At 37.8% G+C, this 23,803-nt stretch overlaps 1 protein-coding gene across 1 annotated transcript; it reads left to right on the forward strand.

The window, feature by feature from the left end:
• The first annotated feature begins 1,880 nt into the window (after positions 1–1,880).
• On the forward strand, positions 1,881–22,951 carry LOC121874103 (probable N-acetyltransferase san). The gene is made up of 4 exons (XM_042378024.1): positions 1,881–2,011; positions 4,790–4,926; positions 14,540–14,726; positions 20,520–22,951. The coding sequence occupies exons 1-4, from the start codon at positions 2,004–2,006 to the stop codon at positions 20,659–20,661; spliced, it is 474 nt and encodes a 157-aa protein (XP_042233958.1). The 5' UTR covers positions 1,881–2,003; the 3' UTR covers positions 20,662–22,951.
• The last annotated feature ends 852 nt before the right edge of the window (positions 22,952–23,803 follow it).

A 23,803-nucleotide genomic window follows, 5' to 3' on the forward strand; every position in this document is an offset into this window, starting at 1 on the left:
ATGCAGTGGACATAGGGGTACGAGCGCCGACCTAGTCTCGACCTTCAACCTCCAGCTCAGGATCAGAGCGTTTCACACCTTACGCTTAAGCCGCTGTGATTGGCCCTCTCGCTACGCTCACCCCAAATCCTGATCCTCGTAAATTGTATAAATACGGCCATGCCTGGCCAGGGAGACCATTCTACACTCGGCTACCGGACCAGCAACATCTCTCACAGCTCCTCACCACCCAGCTTCCTCAGAAACCTCCTCGCCCTACAGGACCTCTGAGCAAGTTTCTCCTCACCTAGTCACTCCTAAGCACTGCGCTGTACAACAATATATATACAGAAAGCGCATTGTGAGTTTCTATTCTACCTCATTCCTGAGTGTGAGATATCTACATGTACGTACGTTTGTGTGCCCATACTAAGAGAATTGACAACTGGCCACATACAGTACGCTACAGTCACAGCTCAAGATTGAAGAGGCTGCAAGTCCAGAAAACTGTGAGGGCAAACTTTTTCGGAGTGAGCGTTGAAAACTCTTGAAACAATCTACCAGAAAGTGTTGTGACGGCACCGAGTGTGAGCTCTTTCAGGACAAGACTTGACCAACACTGGAGCAGGTTCAGGTACATTCAGGAGCCGGTGCATGCCCAGTACTTGCCAACAGTGCGTTACAGAGATGTGACAGATCGCCCGGGCGGCTAACGAGCCGATCAGTGGTGAAGAGGATAAAAGTAAAAGTTAAAAGAAGTTCATAAGCACCTCCTAGGACAGTACTCAGTCATGTTGCTGATGCCCACCACACTAGATGTCTCAGCCTCAGGTTTAAGAAGCTACAAGAACAAAATTATCAGAATTAACTACTTTTGGAGTAAGAGTTGTGAACTCTTGGAATAACTAACTTACCAGGGAATGTTGTGGTGGCACTGAGTGTGAACAAAAAGATTAAATTTGACCAAAACTGTTGTAGTGGATCCCTCCCCTACAAATGCTGTTTGTCGCTGAGTAGCCGATCCCGCGAATTCCCCAGTGTATGCCTCGTGGTCTAGGTCAACCAACGCCGCCATACATCACGGAGGTCAACTACTAAGCCACGCCTACCTCCACTATTTAAGACCTGACCTCGAGGTGACCGCTCTCTTTTCTAGCTACAGCCGCAGCAAGCTACATACCTCCTCTGCTGCTGCCTGGCGGCCCTCGCTCCCGCCGGCGAGCATGGCGACCCACAAGCTGTCTTCCTCTGAGCATCCTCACCAACCAGCTCTCTCTACACCACGCTTGTAACCACGCTGCCACTTCCCAGCACCAAGCTGCATTGTACATCCAATACAACATGTATACAGAGAGCACATTGTGAGTTTCCTTTCTCCATCCCATCCTGAGTGTGAACCAAACATCTTGAACCCCACAACCGCGCCAACGGTGCGTAATAGAGACAGTAAGGTAAGAGCCGACCAATGGCGAAAAGGATAAAGTAAAGTACAAGTAGATGGTCAAACCGGCAAATGGGTAGGTTACTCTCCGAAAATAATTCTGCATAAGTAGACGTAGTTCACTGTTTAACGCTATTCCACTATATATTTTTTTTATATACAATTACTTTGTTTTAGTCTACAGAGGTACAGTGATTCAGATCATTCCACTGTCTCAACATTAATACGATTATTCAAAAGACCGGTGGAGTATAACAATTAGATAGGTTAACTCTAGTATATAGTACTATAACTATATCCATAGTGTGGCTATTAGATAATTAGAATAATTTTGACTATTTTACATCAGAAGTAACAAAGAATCTTACCTCTCTCAGTAACTTACTTTGTGTGTCAGACTGCAGATCACACCACGAGTTGTTCCATTCAAAAGCGTTGCTAAGGACGCCAAGGTTTAAGCTTCTCATTGGATGTTGTCAAGGGAAGTGACGTCATGAACTAGTCTACCCATCATGGCTGCGCCCTGTGTTATGTTCTGAATTGGTCTTCTCTCGCTTGAATACTCTCGCCGCCACTCACCACTATGAGGAAGTAATAATTGATTATCATCCACGTTGAACCCTTGAAATAACTATTATTAATATTTTGTGAAATGTAGAACCATCAAATAGTGAAGTGGCTGTGCTGCTGTGCCACATTATTTTATTGAGACAATTTCCAAGTACAGATAACTAATGAAAACGTTTAGTTTAGCTCCAGCACTTTATATCTTATTATTTTCGATTGGGTCTTTGCCAGATGAAGGTGGGGTATAAGGGCGCCTGTTTAATACCCTTCTTACACAGGTAATGCTGCACCGAGAGAGTAGAAGGATATATTTGTACCCTATACCTGATATACTGTTTCACAGTGTAAAGTCTCCCTAGCCTCTGCTATTATTTATAACGCTCATGAAAGTTACATTGATTTATTTTGAAGGTCTAAAATATATTTATTTTGGTAGGTGTAATTTTATTATGTCACCCCAGCTCCTTCCCACCCACCTTGTCCTCACACTCGAACCTTCAATGAAGTAAGTTTTTGTTCTGGTCATGTAGCGAATTTTAGGATTTTAAGGTTAGGTTAGGTTGGGCTGGGCTAGGCTAGGCTAGGCTGGGTTGAAATTATGTTTTTCCGATGGTTTTTATTTATTTATTTATTTTTTTATTGGTCACCCCCCCCTACATCCTTGTGTAAGGTGAAGCGCAGAAGCGTTTACAGCGCCCAACAGGGAAGCATGCTAAGTTCATGCTTGCCTTTATGTCTCATGAGTTAAGGGCGTAGAAGCCTGAAGAGTCAGTGGTTTTTGTCATCAAGTTATTGGAAGCTCCAACAACTTTCCCTGAATACGAATTTGCAACTTTCGATTTACAACAGGTACCTACTTTACTGCTAGGTGAACAGGGACCAATTGGGGCTAGGAAGTATGTCCAAACAACTTTTCCACCGGCACGGGAATCGAACCTGTGAGGTTTTTATTTGTGTTTTGAATAACTTCTAAATACTGTAGGTGCATGATCGAAATGATAATTTTACCAAATTTTTAGGGTAGATAGGTTGATAATACATTTAATTTTTTAAATTATAAAATTTTTGCTGTGACAGGTTTTAATATGTAGATTCTAAACATCCGAGTTTGACATCAGTTAAATCTTCAGGATGATATTCTTTGAAATTTAATGTAGAAGATCTGTGAAAGTTCACAGTGGCAGTCATTTTTTGTTTGTAATGTTTCATGCAGTTTCACAAGATTCAAGATGACCTCACCGTGTTGATGCAGGGACCTTTCTGATTTTTTATATAAACAGTATACTGTATATATAAAAATACAGGTTTAATATTCGTCCATTGGCTATCCGCAGGCTCCTGCCATGTTTACCGAGGTTATATTCCTCACTTAGAGTCTGTTGTCTCCTCCTTGTAGCTTAGCTTAGGTTAGGTAGGTTGGTTAGTTGCTTTTGGTATGAGATTATTTTTATTTTTTTTACCTCAATTTTTTGTTCAAATTAGCAGTTTGTTAAAAATTAAAATTTTTATTTTTTGTAAAACCCAATAATTTGCAAATGAAATGAAAGTCAGATTTTAGTAAAACGCACTAAAATACGTCAAAATAGCCTATACTCGTACCAATACCTGAGGACAACCAATGGACGAATATTTACCAAATACAGTACAGTATCTTGTATTAAGTTTCAGGCACATTTTCGTTTTTCACTACAGATTATGAGATACAGTACAGCATTTTCATACAGCTCCAAAAAAAAATTAGGTTTGGCCGTAAAAATGTAGAGTTTGTCAGGAAACTGGAATTACAAATATTTTTTTTTATGGCTTTGTGATATTTTCCCTAACATTTGTATTCATGTACAGTCAGCCAAAGATGCACCTGGCTCTCGTACTCGCAATTTTACCTGGCAATACTTGGTGAAGTAAGGCTGTATGTAATTGGGATTGTGATTGGTCAATCTATTTTCGGCTGTATCACTGTCAGGATAAATATTAAACAATCGAAATGCAGAATTTTTATAAGAAACAATTTGTAATTTAAGGTCATGATAATTTTCCAATTGTATGTAGATTTGCTTAATTGATGAAGAAATTAGATCTGAGAATCTTGTGGCAGCCCTGAGTGAAGTTGAGTTGCCAAATTATTAGTCTAATTTCTTCATCATTTAAGCAAATATACGAACATTTGGAAAATTATAATTATCTTAAATAACGATGAATTGTTTATTTTTATAAAAATTCTGCTTTTGGATTGGTTAATATTTATCCTGACAGTGATACAGCCAAAAATAGAAAACCAATCACAATCCCATTACATACAGCCTTACTTTACCAAGTATTGCCAGGTAAAATTGTGACTACAAGAGCCAGTGTAGGGGTCGATGCATCTTTGGCTGACTGTACCTGGTACTTAAATACTGTCATAGAAAAAGTATCCCAAATTCTACTGATACGGAGTAACAATGTAGGGTGTCCATAAATGTTACCCTGATTAAAGCATGAGAGCATACTGTTTTTAGGATAATCATTTGTGGACACCCTGTATTTCTACTTCATTTATCACCTCTACATGCTACTAATTACACCCCTGAGAAGGTAATTTGTGTATGACCCATAGACCAACAGATCTAAATGATATTACATGTACTTACAGAAAATTACAGTACAGTACATATGAAATTCAGCTTTTGATGTTTCTTTTGTGTATGCCTCTAGGGTATTTGTTTTAATAAAAAAAAACTTTTGAATTAGTGATGTCATACCATAAATTGTTAGAAACTATTTTTTTTTTTTTTCGGGCTTCTAATAGTAACATTGTTTCAGGGGTCGAATTGAGCTGGGGGATGTGACACCCCATAACATAAAGCAGTTGAAGCTACTCAACCAGGTGGTGTTTCCAGTCAGCTATAATGATAAGTTCTACAAGGACGTACTAGAGGCTGGGGAACTGGCCAAATTAGGTTAGTTGTAAAAATTTGTTTTAGGTTGATTGTACTTGCAGCCCCAAAAGCTATAAAAAAAAATCCACCTTTTCATTGTGTATCTTTGGGTAGGTGAATAGATGGAGCTAATATCCATTTTTCTGCCCCCTTTTTTTTCAGAATACGGATTTAAATCACATGCTGTGTACTTGCATGTTATTGAATGGATAAGTACTTTTTTTTTGAGAGAGAGAGAGAGAGAGAGAGAGAGAGAGCGAGAAACACCTTGGAGATCTATCTTCAGGGTCAGATTTTGTAAGGCCTTCAGATCGGAGTACGGTATTTTACAGCATATAAGATGCACCCCCCATTTCTGCAGGGAATGTTTAGGAGAGAACTTTTGTGTATTTTCCTTCTGTAGCCATAGTTTTTTTTTTTAATATATAGGTAATCAGTATCAGTAAGTGTGAGGAATAAATTTAATTAATACCAGTAAATAAGTTTAAAAAAATTACTAAATTTCTATTTGGCTGCTGGACATATGACTATACATGGGAGATGGCTCAGAACAATCCTCTCCCCCCCCTCTTAATGCACACACAAAGTTTTTTCCCTTTTATATTTTTGACCTCATAATTATTTATCTTATTATTATTTTTGTATATTCCGTATGTAAGATTGAGTGTTCACGTAACAGTAAAAAAAAAAGAAGAAAATTACGTATATCTACTCAAAATTATGAGTTGCAAAATAACCATAAAATACCTGTAGGGGGAGAGCTTAGGGGATGTGGCTATAGTGATGAGTCTTGTGTTACAATTACAAATACAAAACTAATATAAAATACTGAAAAAGAAGTATCAGTTAAAGAAAAATAAGAAATATTTTTACAGATGTAAAGTAACGGCCAACATGGCAAGTCAAATTAAGGCTGAAGAAAATTCACAATTCCCTGAACCTCCTTTCCCAGCGTTCATTGATAAACTATACTACCTACCTTGTTTATGTTATTTAACAATTGTGCTACAGGAGGTCCTCGTTGTAAGAGTATTCACAATGCAATTTCACAGTTAAGTGGTCAACTTTTTGTGACCATTCACGTAAAAAGTCCCCGCATTTAAGTGCATTCCAAAACTCTGAAAAGTCCGGATAAAATTACGGATTTAACCCCCCCCCCCCCCTCCCGATAAAATCTATGGATTTTTAGCTGAAGCATTTGAAATTTCATACTCTAACTGGAGTCTTGCAAATACATACGTGTCCCTGTGCCAGTCTCCTGCTTTGTTTTGTCCAGACCAGTGCTGTGTTGTGTTTACTCGTGCCTTTGTTGTCTTTTTGTACATGTTGTGGTGAATTATTTTATAATTTTTGTAGCTATGATTTCCCAACTCAATCAGGGTGGTGCTGCACTCAAAAGGAAGCACACTAGCTATGGTATAGATGTAAAATTAAAAGTGATTAAGCGAAAGAAGAGTGGGAGTGGACAATCCACCTAGTCCTGTTGTTCTGGCCATTAACCGTTGATTCTTGATGAGTTAAGGGAGCTGGAACATGTAAAAGTTTTATGGGGGGTTTTAGTAGCAAAAACCCAACTGTTCTTTCTTCATTCATTAGGAAAATATCTTGTAATGTATACAGTTCCAAGTGTATATCACCGTAGCTTAATCACAATAGCTATGAGCGTTAAATGAGGACGTAGGCTATCTTAGAGTAGCTCTACTAAATATGTCCGATTGATGTGAGAGTGATAGTGAGCAGAGACTGCTCGAGGGAGAACGGAATATATCCGACGTCCTCCCTCGAAGAAAGTCGGAGCACACCAGGGATGGCTCTAATAACGTCTTCCTCTCGTCAATGTTATCAAACTACTGGGCGCAACAGGTGGCCATGGAGCCGGCTACTTATGCCTGAGCTTAGCACTAAGTGACGGGCCTTCCTGTGGACACAATTTATCACGTGCTCTGAACATGAACTTCATAGCTAGTGGAAAGTTACAGGGGGTGATAGTTATACAAGTCTAATGTAATTAACCCACATTTATATAAGTACAGTCAACCCTCACTTTACGCAGTTAATTCAACCCACAGGGTACCGCGGAAAGTGAGAAACGCGTAAATTAAACAACATAACATATGGGATTAAATGAAATAGAGACCGGCTGACCCCCAAACTCCACTTTTTCCGACACAATACCTATGTTCTAGTAAAAATAACATCTTAATTTTATGAAGGTACATGCACACAATTAATACTTAAGAGAAATAGAGAAATACAGTCGCCAAGTTAATGTTCATTCAAATAATGGACTCGACTCCCTCCCCCTCTTCTCACACTACACTCGCTGGCTCTTCCGTCTCTGAGAAATTTTTGGGAGAAACCACTAGATTTTAAGGTATAGTAATAAATAATACCTCAAACTAAAGTTAGGATAATATAATTGACATTGCTGGATTCCTTGTAAGACCAGGAATATTTTGAATATAAATGTCATATATTTTGCACAAAAGATAACATATTTACTCAGAGTAAACAAAATACTTACATTAGATCTAAAATTTGTATGTCTAATGCAAAATCTCTGATGTTTATATTCAAAATGATCATCAAATTGTAAGAATTCCAGCCATGTAAATTATATTTTGGCCAGATAATTTGTATGAATTTTATGAGCTAAATAAAAAAATTATACTTCAACCGCGTAAAGGGGTACACGCACCGCGGAATGTGAGCATTCCGGTTTCGGCAGGGTACCGTGGAACCGCGGAATGTGGGACCGCGTAAAGCGAGGGTTGACTGTACTTCTGCCTAGGAGACAGGGGCTAATACATCGCTCGGTCACACCTTCCGAGCTCCGAGAGGAAATAAATTAATCTCGCAGAAAAACCCTATACCTAACCATGTTACATGCATATGTGTGTAAACACTTAACTGGGAAAGCGGACACCTGTAGTTGAACAGCTACTCAAGCCCTAGTCTGAAGTGCCACATGGGAAAGAATATTATGTACAATGGCAAACTTGGAAGATACTGACTTACAATCACAAAACAAAAATATCACTACCAAAATCAAATGGCAAAAATAAATCTCACCTACTTCGTGTTTAAGAACGCTCCTTAGCTATGTACAACTTTTGCTACTACTGTATAATCATGCTGGATGAATGTGCGTGTGGTGCCTGGGACACTCCTCGACAAATTATTCACCTTTGTGGAGAGCAATGGTACAAACTTGCGAAGAGTTCTACCACGGAATGGCTCAAAATTTACAGTGTGATAATATTGTAGAACTGTCATATTTGCAGTTTAAAAAGATGTGTGTGACATCATTAACATTAATTTAGAAATGTCATATTTGCAGTTTGAAAAGATGTGTCTATGACATTAACATTACTGTATTATAGAACTGTCATATTTGCAGTTTGAAAAGATGTTTATGACATCATTAACATTAATAACCTGACATATTTGCAGTTTGAGCATTATTAACATTGTTAACCTGACATATTTGCGATTTGAAAAGATGTGTTTGACATCATTAACATTATTAACCTTCCTGGGAAAACAAAAAAGTCTGCATTTTCTACATCTAAGGTTTGAAATTACTGGGATATAGTACATCAGTATTTATATAAAATAAGTAAGACACCTATAAAATATAAATAACCTACAGTATCACGACGGATAACGTGTGATGAAATGCTGTAGAATATATCAATGTGTGTATAGTGTGTATAAATCTACTGTATGTCTATGAAATACCTATTCCTTGTAGGCTTGACATGAAGAATTCCTACTGGAATTTCTTGAATGTGAAAATGTTGCCTCAAATACCTTAGACGTCAGCTGGTGTGCTCGTAGGAGTCACAGCTGATGCCAAGGTCACCGTCATTGGGTCAATGTCCCTCATGTTGATAGTAGATCAGATAGCGTCCACAAAACAAAAATAGCGTCTTTTGCCTAGCAACTGATTGAAGCTTCAAAATGGTGTTGGGTGAGTCCGCTACTGAGGACGTTGAGTCCACTAGTTGTCAAGACGATGAGCACAGCACTGGCGACTCGCTGGGTGTGGCTGAGTCACATCCTGGACAGTGAATGATTCATTTGCAGAACTAACTTTCACTTCAGCTCACAAGAGTGTCACCATATACTAATAGCAATTATCAATAACTCGGTAATGGTTATTGATAAAAAAAAATCAATAACTCAGTAATGGTTATTGATAAAAAAAATTGTACATCATCTTGGATGACAAAATGAATATCACTCAACATGTAACATCTCACTACGGGATATGTTAATCCACTTTGGAGGAGTATAACACATCACTTTTTTTTCTTTTCTTTTTGTAAAACACTTATGACTGGTTTTTGGGAAACTTACAAGCCTGTTTATTTTAACTTAATTCGTATCCACTTGCTTCCAACTTATGTTTTCGATCTTTTTCCATTGCTTCTTGATGAGTTAAGGGAGCTGGAACATGTAAAAGTTTTATGGGTTTTTAGTAGCGAAAACCCAACTGTCCTATCTTCATTTATTAGGAAAATATCTTGTACTGTATACAGTTCCAAGTGTATATCACCGTAACTTAATCACTGTAGCTATGAGTGTTAAATGAGGATGGAGGCTATCTTAGAGTAGCTCTACTAAATACTTCCAGTTGATATGAGAGTGGGAGTGATCTTGAGTAGAGACTGCTCGAGGGAGAACAGAATATATCCGACGTCCTCCCTCAAGGAAAGAAGGAGCACATCAGGGATGGCTCTAATAACGTCTTCCTCTCCTCAGTATTATCAAACTACTGCGTGTCACAGGCGGCCAGGGAGCTGGTTACTTATGCCCGAGCTTAGCACTGAGTGATGGGCCTTCCTGTGGACACACCTTATCACGTGCTCTGAACATGAACCTCATGGCTAGTGGAAAGTTACAGGGGGTGATAGTTATACAAGTCTAATGTAATTAACCCACATTTATATAAGTACTTCTGCCTATGAGACGGGGGCTAATACACTGTTTCTTTTTCATCCTCTGAACTAATCCTTCATACCCCAACACCCACCTCCATCAATCCAATCAAGCCAAACATCTCTACCTTTGAAGCTAAGTAAATAAAAATATTTTTTTATGTTAAAATTATTTATTTTTAAAACATTATAATAAGTAATTTGTTTCAATGAACCACTGGAGTGAGAGTGCACCAGTGACGGTTGATGCAGACCACCAGGTCGCTGGCATAACCTACGTTGCCTCAACACACCGACCCTAATGAACTTTAAGGACGTCAGATAACTGATAAAGTTAAATAATTTCTTTAAATTATGTTATCAAATGTTTAACAGATGTTTCTAAGATATCATATAAAAAAAAAAATTTGTGTCGCGTACAATGTCATGGTCCCAATTTGACCTATTTCTATTATTTCTTATGGGATTAATTCCCCGCTTTAAGTGGATTCGTTATCAGAGGCATTTTTTCTGGTCCCAATTAACCGCGGATAGCGAGGACCCCCTGTACTTCAAACACCATTTGTATGTATACAATCTAGATGAAAAAAATGCATCTAAAACCATTAAACAAAAGCCAATTGAAAGTTTAACACAATTGCCATTTACATAAACACTTCCTGCTTTGTCATAGCAACGCAGACCAGCGGGGGCCCATCTCTGCTGAATCCCTTGCAACGTCCCCCCCACACTCGTGTTTGACCTTATGATAATTATTTCTTTTACTTTTTTTTTTGCAATATGTATGTAGGATGGTGTGTGCATGTAACTGAGAGAAAAAAATTAAGAAAGTTATGTATATCTTCCTAAAATTATGAGTTGAAAAATAACCAAAACATCGCTCACAGCTTGGCCTGGCAGCCTGGTGGTAACAGTGATGAGTCTAACTTGGCTACAATGTTCCCAGAGATGTTAACAGACACAAATGTGAAAAGAAAGTAATCTGTAATTCTTCATAAATGTCAAATATTAATAGATTTCAAGATAAATGTTGGAAGAGTTCAGAAATGGTGACTGTTTAGCTCTGTAGAGTTGGGTACCTGCTGTACAGACGTTAATCGTCTCGGGTTATCATTGTCAGTACAGTAGTTATAAATCCAACTTCTATCGTTAATTTTTTTATTAATTAAAAATAATAATACCCGGTAATGTGTTTAATTAAGCAATAATATTTGTAATTCTGGAGTTGGGTTAGGTAGAATTTAGCCTACTGGGGACAGCAACTGGAGGGATTCATTAGCCTACGGGAGACCACAACTTCACATATTGGATGCAGGCTGATTTTTTAGCCATTATTCAGACAAAAATTGTGTCTTATATGCCGTAAAATACGGTAAATTGGTCGGGACTTTAAAAGTTATTGGAGGGACAGCTAAGTTTTGGACTTACAGCAGAATCAAGATGAGGCTGTCTTAAATTGAGTCTTAGAAGCCAGGAGGAGGGACATCTGGGACTAGGACTCACAATGGGAGGGAAACTCAAGTTAAAAGGAGCAGGAGTGAATATTAATACAGTAGTAGCATTGAAAACATAAGATGTTTTATTGAGGATCTCGTACAGGTCACTCTCTGTTATGCCAGCTTTGCAAGAAAACCAGAATCTCTTGTATACTGTTTACTTTTTACTACCCAAATTCATATTAGTACACTGGTTAAGTTCACCTATACATGGATGAGATTCATGGTTTTCATCTTGCCTGCACATATTGCATCAGGGAAAAACACTTGTGTGATAGAGCATTGTCCAGACCTTATTCTTGTGTTGGTATGTCTAGCACTTCCACAATATCTGTTGTTTTAGTTTATAAATAAACCATTTGTTGTTTGATCACAGTACTTATATGTTAGAACATGATTTAGTCTGTTTAAAAGACTAAAACTAAAAATTTGGGAAGTACCCATACTGTATGTGTTACAGGATGTTGGTATTTTCAGTGGAAATTATGTAATGTTGGATTGATTTCTTAGGGATAAAATTATAAGGAATTTCCTTACACAAGTCACACATAATGTGTTATGGCTGAAAAACGACAAATACTTTGCAAAATTCAGTATTTATCCACCGAATCTGTGGGTTATGAGCCAGGCTAACATTGACAGTTGGTACAGTCCTTACATGGTGCCATGCAGATTCACTCTACAGGTATTGAAATTCACTCCAAATCTTATGTGACAACTCTCTCCAAACACTTAAGTCAGTCAGAAGTGGCTGGGAGGTGTAACTCCACACAGTGATATTAATAAATCTCTGTGGAGTTATACACAAAGGAGGTAGTAGGTTAGGGGTCTCTGCTGGCCCTTGACCTTATTCTGGGTAATAGGGCAGCATTCTTCCCCTGCACCAGTCTCAGACACCAGCCACCTGCATAATTGACATGCAGTCTCCTTTCAGTTATCTGTCACAGCAGCTTCACAATGAATGTGTCCTAGGAGAGATTGGTAGGAAAGATTTATGGCAGCACAGTTGAAGGTGTAAGAACTAGAGGGAGACAGAAAGAGATGGACAGAATACAGTATGCAGTACGTTAAGCGAGGACGTTGAAACAACGTGTCAATTTTCCCCATAAGAAATAGATAAAATTAGTGAGGAAATACTTACATATACATAAATTCAAAGCTCCTTGTGTGATGCCTGGTGAGGTGCTTGTGCATTACATTACATGTATAAGAGAAAAACTGCAGATAAATGGTAAAGCTGTCATGATTGAAGGTGAGGCTTCATTTTTATCTATAAAATGGCACACCAGAACCATTTCAAACATGATTTGTAAACCTGAGTGGACGTGGCTTTTGACATTTTAAAGGTAGCAGGGAAATAAACTAGAGGATTGTGTTTTATTTCCATTGCCTGTCTTTAATTTTAAAGGTAGCAGGGAAATAAACAGAGGAGTGTTTATTTCCTTGCTGTCTTTAAAGCTTCTATAATTCTGGATCTGCTCAATACAAAAGAAAGTGTGAAAGGAACAAAGAATGAATAATAGATTGATAGTATTATGGTATGGCAGTGTCAGTTGTCTGTTACTGTATTTGGCTGTTAAGTTTTCGTTCCATGCTTTAACTTAAGTTTTCTTTGACTGATTTCTTTCAAATTTTAGGACAGTGTTACCCATATGAAAATACAGACCAAGTTCGATTTTGAGGATTCTGGGCCCTACCATTCTGGAGTCTCGGATTCCTTAAAAGTAGGTCACGTTGTGAAAATATACAAATGTGTTTAAAATACGGATGTAGAAAATCATTAGGTTTGTTTTTATCAATTTGGCCAAATTCAGTTTTGGTGGTTTTAGATTTTGTGGTGTTAAGTTAAAGAAGCTCCTTAACTCTTTCATGAGTAAATTCAGCATGTATGTTCACCCTACACATACTTTTTTTAAATTAGGTAAGTACTGTATGTATATAAACAGTCCTTATACTGTTCCACAATTCATGAGTAGATTTGAGTGCTGTACGTGGCATACACACCATAGGCCTCTAAAGACATAAATAACCCCCGACAAAAGTTCGTTCCTATCCATAGAGCTTCTGATGTCAACCCATTCGGTCTTATACTCCTTGAGTCACTAGGAGGTTATTAGCCAGGGGTGAAGTAGAAGATGATTGCAGTGATTTGAAAGATGGAGATAAGATTGATGAATTGTAGAAAATCAGTACCACTTATTTTGTAACCTTTCAACAACCACTTCAATCTGCTGTCAGGTTTCATACTGGGGGAATTGTCCCATACTTCTCAGTGCTGTATTGAATGTAATGTGCTTTTTATTTATTTTGTTTCATGTAAAATATTTTGTTACTAGGAATGTATTTCAAATTTATGCAATAATAAGTACTGTAATAGTATCTCCTATTTCAAAGTATCTGGTATTTCAACCCCACCCCCCTTCCCTCCTTTAGTTCAAAATAATTATTGGGTACCGTAGTCGGTTTTCCCCCATTACCAATTAGTCCCTTATCCTGAGGGACATGTGGTAATTTATTATTCTTTAAGGCTGAAACTTTTAGGTTATTGTTTGAAAAAGTTTACTTTGATAGGCATGGTCCATATATGTACAGTACTGTGTGTAATCACTCCTGAAAGGGTTAAATTTGTCTCCTTTCCTGTGACTGGTGGTGGGTATTTCATGCTCTTATAGGTAAAGCAGTACAGTATTGTTTTCTAAGCAGTGCAGGTTGGTGAAAGATGTGATATTTATCATAGACATGTATAGTTTGTTAATTGTTTTAGATGTCATAACCGCTAGGCATGTGGCTTTGACACATGCTGAATGCAATAGAAAATAATGTTTGGAAAACGTGAAATTTTGTTGAACCAAAATGAAATTATTAACAAAGCTTTATGAAATTTATAATATAATGGCTGTTTCCTTATATGTTATTTAATGAGATCATATGCAGTGCATATTTGTGTTTACTGTATGGAACAAATACTTACACTCAGGATAATAAATTAACATTTGATAGATAACGGGGAACTAAGATATGTATTTTCTTCTTTGTTCGTTGAGTATAGTTGCATACTGCTCTCACTATTCTTGGTTTTATTTTTAACTAGTTTTGTGTTTTACTTGTGTTTTGCCTTATGGGTTTTTCAAAATACATTATTGGTGTTCCATTGTTAAAGCTGATTTTTTAAAATTGTATCCTCCATTCTTTTAGCATACTATAATGACATGGTCGTGGGTGGCGTGTGCTGCCGTGTGGACGTCTTGGATGGGCAGCGACGACTCTACATCATGACCTTAGGATGCCTTGCCCCTTACCGACGTTTAGGCATTGGTACCAAGATGCTAGAGCACGTGCTTAACTTTGTTGAGAGGGAAGGAAATTTCAACTCCATTTTCTTGTAAGTTTTCCACTTTGAATGAAATTCTTAAATTTACCCATTTCAGCAGGGGAATTAGTAGCAATGGAAAGAATTCATATGTTGTCAACCAATTATTGCATTAGCACAGTGGGTGTCTTAGATAGTTGTTTATATATTGATTCTTCTATTCCTTGTTTTTCTTGTTTGTGTCTTTGTATGGCCTTCTGGTCATTTGACAATTGACTTGTGATTTTCTCCTGCTAGACCAATCTGCTTTGCCCAGGGTTTCTGCATTTTAGGAGTTGGGACAATGTTCTGTTGGATGAGTGAGTGTGGCAAATTAAAAGGACACTGTTAACGCTCATAGGAGCGTTATTGATTTGTGTTGGAGAATAAGATCCACAACGATGACGCGTAGAATATAATTCGGTCAAAACCTGTTAAAGAACAATTCACATATAACAAATGCTGGTATATCAGGACACATAGTATGAATAATACAATTAATATACAGTACATAGCCTATTAACATCTTAAATATAACTCACATGTTACAACTGTTAATACATCAGGAGACAATTTGTATAATATGATTTGTATAATAGGATTTAATAGTTCACAATCACACTCACGTTTTAGGGTCTAGGGTTTGACCAACGAGAACTGGTGTAATATCCTCTTGGTATATGTTGGTCGAATGAAATATGTTGTCTCTACTGCAGGAAGCGATAGACTGCCCTCGAGCAGTCGCAGCTGCCTGGGCCGTCGCTTATTTAAAACACCTCAGCAAAATTCGTTGTCAACACTATGTCTCTCCTCTCACCCTCTCTCTCTCTCTCGTCTAGTTTATCTTATTGTGGCTATCCCTCTCATTCTCTCCTAGTTTATCTTACTGTGGCGGTAACACTACCCCTGTCGGGCTTCGCACGAAATCACGGCATATTATTAGATTCACTCTCCGACCGCTTCCAGCAGGCAGAGTCTCGTCACTGGGCGTATTAACACTGAGTCCTTTGTCTTCACTTTAACACTTCGCACCAGGATATCTTTGCTCGGTAGAGCCTCCAGTACTCTCCCTAGCATCCACTGACTCCTGGGGAGGGGTTGTCCAGAGATGATCACGATATCCCCAGCGTGGAGATTACGGCGAGTTTTGAAGAACCCTTGTCGCTGATGTAATGTTGGGAGATATTCTTTTACCCACCTTTTCCAAAATTGGTCCGCAATGAATTGGGCATGCTTCCATCTTCGTCGGTACCCTTCTGTAACGGACCGATTGCCTCCGGTGGACAGTGTCTCCTGGTTCATCCGTAGTATGTGAAGCGGCGTTAGTGCTTCTAGATCCTTTGAGTTGTCAGACACTGGGGTGATGGGCCTTCCGTTGATGATCTCTTCTACGGCGCAGAACAAAGTGTTGAGTCATTCATCGTCCAGTGTCTGGGTGCCCACCACTCCCTGGAGGACCTTCCTTACAGTGCAGATTTGTCGCTCCCACACTCCTCCCATGTGAGAGACTGTCGGGGGATTGAACTGCCATTCTATCTGTTTCTGTAGGAGGGCATTTCCTACCTTGTCACCGTTGTTCCAGCCATTCACCGCCTCTCGTAACTCTCGGCTAGCTCCAATCATGTTGGTTCCCCTGTCAGACCGAACACGCTTGGGAGGTCCCCTATGGCAGGTGAATCTTGTCAGGGCGTTGATGAACGAGTCGGTGTCTATCAAGGTGAGGACTCTGATGGTCAGGCAGGTGAATAAGCATCCCCATCTTTTCGCCCGGGCTCGTCCTTGTTTAACCAAAAAAGGGCCGAAGCAATCAATTCCAGTGTAGGTGAACGGCTGGCCTCCTGGGCGCGCTCGATCTTCTGGCAGGTCGGCTTGGCGTTGGTGAGTAGGCCTCCAGTTGCTTCTCCGACAAGTCACACACGTCCGTATTGTGCGGTCGAGTAATTTGCTGCAAGAGTGTGTTCTCGTCCTGAGTGTCCAGCTCTAGTTGAGTGTACCTCTCTCACGATGAGCCCTGTGATCCTGTTGTTCCTTGGCAATAGTATGGGATTCTCCTGGTCTGGGTGGAGAGCGGCATGTTTCAGTCGGCCACCTACTCTGATCAGACCGTCAGTGTCTAGATGAGGTTCCAGCTGCCTTATGTCGCTACCTCTCATGGGTTGTCCCTGTTGTAACATTCCTAGTTCTCGAGGGAATCCTTTCCTTTGCATAAATCTTAAGACAGCTAATTTCGCCTCTTCCAATTCGCTGACCTGGAGCCGATTTTCTCGGTGATGTTTGTTCTTTCGCTTCCCAAGCCGCCATTCTATAAACCTTCTAATCCACGCTACGCTCTTCAGAAGTCGATGCCCCGAGGAGTACCTGGCCCATAGCTTATCAGGGATAGCCACAATAAGATAAACTAGAAGAGAGGGAGAGGGTGAGAGGAGAGACATAGTGTTGACAACGAATTTTGCTGAGGTGTTTTAAATAAGCGACGGCCCAGGCAGCTGCGACTGCTCGAGGGCAGTCTATCGCTTCCTGCAGTAGAGACAACATATTTCATTCGACCAACATATACCAAGAGGATATTACACCAGCTCTCGTTGGTCAAACCCTAGACCCTAAAACTTGAGTGTGATTGTGAACTATTAAATCCTCTAAAAAAAAACTCTAAATAACTTTAATAAGTACCGTATTTTTCGGCTTGGAAGACGCACCCTGATTTTGGAAATGAAATTCCATAAAAAAAAATTACGGGTTTTAGCCCACCTGGGCACAGGTCACTGACCCACATTGGGGCCAAGGGGGCGAAAATGTAATAATAATAATAATAATAATGCAGAAATACAAAAATGAAAAAAAAAATCAAGAGTGAGAAACAATATATCTGTACAGGATGTTTGTTGTATTGTCAAAGAGAAACCATTGAGACCCTGCAGAACGTCAGATCATCAACCTGGGACTTGGACACATAGCAGCAGGGTCTACCATTAGACAATACATTATGCTTCCAATATCTTCCCAGACGGTAGTGCCTCCTTGTTTGGTACATTAGCTGCCTAATACCTACACCAGTGTAACCATTGCTTGATATACAGTGGGGTATGCTATAACGAACGGTTCCTACTATGAATATTCCTATAACGAACGGTTTTACCTATAAAATTGAGAATGCTATAACGAACGAAACTCCTACAACGAACATTATTTAATTTTTTTTTTTTTTTTTTTTTTTTTAATTTATTGCTTTTGTATTACAAGTATTAATGATATTCTTTATTTCAGGGGTTTAGATGCATATTTATGTACTTATTTTAAATTTTTACAATTTTATATTATATTTTTCAGTGTTAAGTGGTTGTATTTGGGGGCCTGGAACGGATTAATCCTATAACGAACGAATGCTATAACGAACAAGGTTCTAGAACCAATTAGATTCGTTATAGCATACCCCACTGTACAGCCCTTTTGGCACAAGTACACACACCTCTTTGAATATCATCACTTAAGAACTGCTTATCAGTCGTCATTTTCATCAATTTAAAAAAAAATCTGTATAAGAAGGTGAAATCTTTAATACAGCACTCATTTTATACACCTGGTCACCTCCACGTCTTAGGGGCTGTAGTGTTTACATTCTTTCTCTTGTTTTTGTCGGTATGACAACGACGACGGGAAATATTTTCCAACAGTAGAAGGTTAGCAAATGTAAACATGTATACCAACGTCTATATAAAACAAAAAATCTTTATTTAAAAACAAAATAAAAGTAAAAAAACAACTCGTTTTTTGGAAAACCAGTGATTGATTGGTTCTACAAAATTATAAAACTAAAGAAAATAAGTCCTCCATTGTAGCTGTATTAAAATTAATGTAGAAAAATTAATATGGTTGTTTTAAGTAATGTTATTTAATGTTAATAAATGGAACAATGGAAGTAGCTAACAATTAAGGGTAAAAAAAGTGAGATCCTGTATATAAGTGAGCACATGTGTAAACATATCATTATTACTCTACATAAGAATATGAAAGCAACACTTATTTACTGTTCATATATGTTTTAATTAATGTTTTTGAATTTCTTTTTGATTGAATTATTGTTTGTGTGCAAATTGAACAATACAATTCATTAATAATACGAAGAATATTAAAACACATGAGACAAGACGTCATTGTTTTTGTTGTTTACAAAACCAGTGACTGATTAGTTCTACATATAAAACTAAAGAAGATAAGACCCTGGTTGTAGCTGTAGTAAAATTAGTATGGTTGTTTTAAGTAATGTTATTTAATGTTAATAAATGGAACAATGGAAGTAGCTAACAATTAAGGGTAAAAAAAAAAAGAGAGATCACGTATGTAAATGAGCACATGTGTAAACATATCATCATTGCTCTACATAAGAATATGAAAGCAACACTTATATACTGTTCATATATATTTTAATTAATGTTTCTGAATTAAAAAAAAATATCTACCCACCAGTGGTAGTAAAGTTGAAAACATAAGGACAGCCAATGTTGTGTGTGTGTTTTTACTTGGATGACGAAGGTGTATTTAAATTTGGAAGATTTTAATTTTGTGGGGTTTTTACAGTCTAAATGGGTATCCAAATATGAGAGCCTACTGTAAATAGGTGTCCAAATATGAGAGCCTACATATAAAGAAACAAACATTCCTGCATTTGAGACCAGCAGACAACCTTTAGCAATTCCTCAATAGATGGCGCTGCCGCACCACTGCCATTAGTAAACAAACCACACAGCAGCAAGGGTTTTTTTTTTTTTTTGGGCAATACAGTATATCAACAATATAAGTTAAATCAATAGTTTTATAGTACTGTATAGAGAATACTTGTAATTGTTAAGTACTGTAATGAGGTAACAGTCTTTGTAAGGGGCTGATTTCAAAAACCTCTGCTACAACTCATCGACTAGCATCCTGGAAGACGTATGGTAATTTTCGAGGTATATTTTTGTCATAAAAAGTGCGTCTTTTATGCCAAAAAATACTGTATATTTATGTACTGTATTTTGATCATATTATACAGATTGTCTCCTGATGTATCAACAGTTGTAACATGTTAGTTATATTTAAGATGTTAATAGGCTATGTACTGTATATTGATTGTATTATTCATACTATGTGTCCTGATATACCAGCATTTGTTATATGTGAATTGTTCTTTAACAGGTTTTGACCGAATTATATTCTACACGTCATCGTTGTGGATCTTACTCTCCAATACAAATCAATAACGCTCCTATGAGTGTTAACATTCAAAACGTTTTAGGGTCTAGGGTTTGACCAATGAGAACTGGTGTAATATCCTCTTGGTATATGTTGGTCAAACGAAAGATGTCTCTACTGCAGGAAGCGATCGACTGCCCTCGAGCAGTCGCAGCTGCCTGGACCGTCGCTTATTTAAAACACCTCAGCAAAATTCGTTGTCAACACTATGTCTCTCCTCTCACCCTCTCTCTCGTCTAGTTTATCTTATTGTGGCTATCCCTCTCTTTCTCTCTCTCTTCTAGTTTATCTTACTGTGGCGGTAACAGACACGATTTGACTTGATAGGTATAAAATACCTTTGCTTCTGCAGGACTCATTTTATCATTAAGGTGAAACTAGCCAGTCATCTTGTCTATTTTTAATAGTTTTCTAATTATTATATTGATACCCATCATGTCTAATCTTTGTTGAAGGTCACTTAGATTATAAATTATCTCTGGGATGGATGAATGGATAAGTAGTACTGTAGTAGGTTAGGTTATGTCTTTTTAGGGTCATACCTAGATTTCAGTACAGTGCATATGTCTTAATTATTCCATTCTCTATCCTTTGCAGACATGTACAAGTTAACAACGATGGTGCATTAGATTTCTACAAAAAATTTGGATTTGAAGTGGTGGAAACAAAGCAACATTATTACAAGAGAATTGAACCTGCTGATGCTCATGTTCTTCAGAAGACCCTGGTTAAGTCTTGAGCATCAGTCACATATAAACAACCCTGGGACCTGACAACTACTGGCAAATAGAAGGATATCAAGCAGTAAGTGGTGACTGGAAATTTCTGATGAGGTGAAAATAAGCTGCAGAGATGGAATGATGTGTTGTTAACCAGTGGAGTACTGTTCTGTATACTGAGTTTAAGGACATGCTGGAAAGATGGTCAAGTCTATGGCTATAGTAACCACATAATTATTTTACTCATTGATTCTGCAAAGAATCAAATACTTATGGTGAAAGATATGCATATATGTTTGTAACTGTGTAAGTGTGTGTGTGTGTGTGTGTGTATATATATATATATATATATATATATATATATATATATATATATATATATATATATATATATATATATATATATATATATATATATATATATATATATATATATATATATATATATATATATATATATATATATATATATATATATATATATATATATATATATATATATATAAGTAAAATGCCACAAGTATGCATATACCCTCCGAATTTTGAATTGATATGGTGGTGAACTTTAACTTGACAATGATTTAAATAATAGTCAGGTTAAAACATTTGTTTATAGGACTTTGAAACCATGAATCCTCGATATAAAAATTATCACATTTACCTTAGTATGGACCCAGGGACCATAAACCCGAATTAACATGTACACAAAACACTTCATAATAAGGACAAGGTACCATTGATATAGAGACCAAATTGAACATGTATTAAATGGTTAGAGTATGATTTTAAAATATTTTACTGTAGTCTGCTTACCATCCAAAGAGCTGATGTATATCTACAGCATAAGAAGTAATTTTCAGTGAAATTTAAATAATTATTTTTTTTTGTACATATCAATGCACTTAAGTCTCTTGGGAAAGTATTGTCCATTATTTAAGAATACCATTAAATTTGGAAATATTTTGTAAATCCATATTTTGAATCTCCAACTGTGGGCTTGACAGATTAAATATCCATTGGGTATCTGTAATGTTTGTTAATTGATGGATCATTTAAAGTATTTCTAATTATTTTGTTATGCAAAACTATAAATTTAGTCAAATCATATGAGGCCCCCCACATCGTAAGGGTTACTTGTGCCAAAATTTGAAACCGAGAAAACCGTGTTTAAAGTTTTTTATATTTCTAATAAGCATAACTTTGTTGTTTTTGGAGATACACCATTCATTTTTTATGCATTTTGAAGCTAAAGGACTGTACTTGCAGATGGTAGGTAGCACGTCATGAAGTAATGTACTGGGTTGTTGCAATGTTGACTTGAAGCAACAAAACTTCCTCCCGCTTATGGTTTTTTTGACTTTAATCGACATCAGAGTGTAGATCCCGCCACAACAAAAGAACTGAGGGAGGGATTCCGCTCTCATTGGCTGGAGGGGCCGTGACGTAGATAGCAGACGCTCACTGTCATTGGCCGAGATGGGGGAAGTGGCTGCGGGCCAGCCGTTGTGATTGGCCACCCGCTCCTCTCACTTACTCGCTGACAGGACGAGAGCACCTGACGACGCGAAAGTCAAGCCGATACTTTCCTGTCTGCCACAAATCGATGCTAAACCCTATTTTAAAAGGGCTTTCAACCTTATTTACAGTCTAGTAAGGAGATCTTATCCACTACCATCGTATCGAGCTAGGCCGAAAATAGTGCTTTCCAACAAAAACGGGTTTCGCCCGGGTGGTCTGAGTTACCCTTACGATGCGGGGGCCTCATATTATGTGGCAGTTAAATAATACTGGTGTGGCAGCAGTTGACTGGCTAACTGCTTCTTACTGGTTCAGTAATCACAGTGCAGTTGCACAGAGCAGATGTTTCTATGTTCTCTACACTGCTGCGTCATAATGACCCTTATATTTTGTATGATGGATTTTCCCTTGCTTAATTTGTAATAGCTGTATTTATTAGATATTTAAATTTAATATTTTACAAAAGTTTTGTCTACGTACAGTATCATCCTAAAACATCTATCTCATGCCTGATCTTTCAAAAATATGTTTTCAATTTTTATTTATCATCAAGGAGTTGAGAATGAGATATTTGTCCTATACAGTATGTGTTTTTTCATAGGAAAATGTGAACAATCATATTTTTTAGGAAAATATATAGAGGTTGGATTACAAATGAAGTCAAAACATTTTTTGCCAAAATGCAAACCTTTGGTGAGCAAAGTTGTGGCATTTTACTAAATGTACTGTACGTGCATGTGGGCGTGCATTTACACACACACTTGCCCACAACACACTCGCCCACACACACACTCGCCCACACACACACTCGCCCACACACACACTCGCCCACACACACACACTCGCCCACACATACACACACTCTCCCACACACACACACACTCTCCCACACACACACACACACACTCTCCCACACACACTCACTCACACTCTCCCACACACACTCACTCACACACACGGGCACACTTGCCCACACAGACACACACATGCACACACGCACTCATGCACACACACATACACACACACAAAAAAAGAAGTTTATATGCATATACATAGACACACACATTGAGACATACACTGTCACATAAGTTGTCTCAAGAATATTTTCACACAATGACCAAAACATACACATAAGTTTAGTATGCACACACAGAATTGCACATACTTGACATAATTTTGTTCACATACATACTTACTCTGTAGTTCAGCAGTAGAGCATTCACCCCAGGAGCAAATGGTCCTGTGTAAAGAATTGGGTTCTATCCTTGTACACAAACCCTTGCATACTCTGCAATAAAATTATTATACATAGGTTTGCTTGCTGATTGTGTAACAATTTTTCAGTTGATTAGCATCCTGTTAAGCGGGTTGGGTAACCCAATAATTACTGAATATTAAGAATCATGGCATCAACACTTGCCTGGCTTTCTTACATCAAAGCTGGAAAAGGCTTGTAACAATGAGAAAATAGAAAAAAATATCCATCTGCCTTGTGCACATAAATACTTACATCTAAACATGCATATACATAAGTTTATATTCATACACATGTGCCCCAGAGGTGTGTACAAAGTCTTGGTTCACAACTATGCTATGCTTGATACTCAGTTACTTTGATTATAAAATTTAACACTTGTACTAAAC

Source organism: Homarus americanus, unplaced genomic scaffold (genome assembly GCF_018991925.1).
Source record: "Homarus americanus isolate GMGI-L3 unplaced genomic scaffold, GMGI_Hamer_2.0 scaffold49667, whole genome shotgun sequence".
Classification (NCBI taxonomy): Eukaryota; Metazoa; Arthropoda; class Malacostraca; order Decapoda; family Nephropidae; genus Homarus; species Homarus americanus.

Excerpts from the sequence above, each read along its gene's own strand:
- LOC121874103 (XM_042378024.1), top strand. Across the intron at positions 4,927-14,539 it reads TGGGGAACTGGCCAAATTAG|CATACTATAATGACATGGTC; the intron begins GTTAGTTGTAAA and ends CCATTCTTTTAG. Across the intron at positions 14,727-20,519 it reads AATTTCAACTCCATTTTCTT|ACATGTACAAGTTAACAACG; the intron begins GTAAGTTTTCCA and ends TATCCTTTGCAG.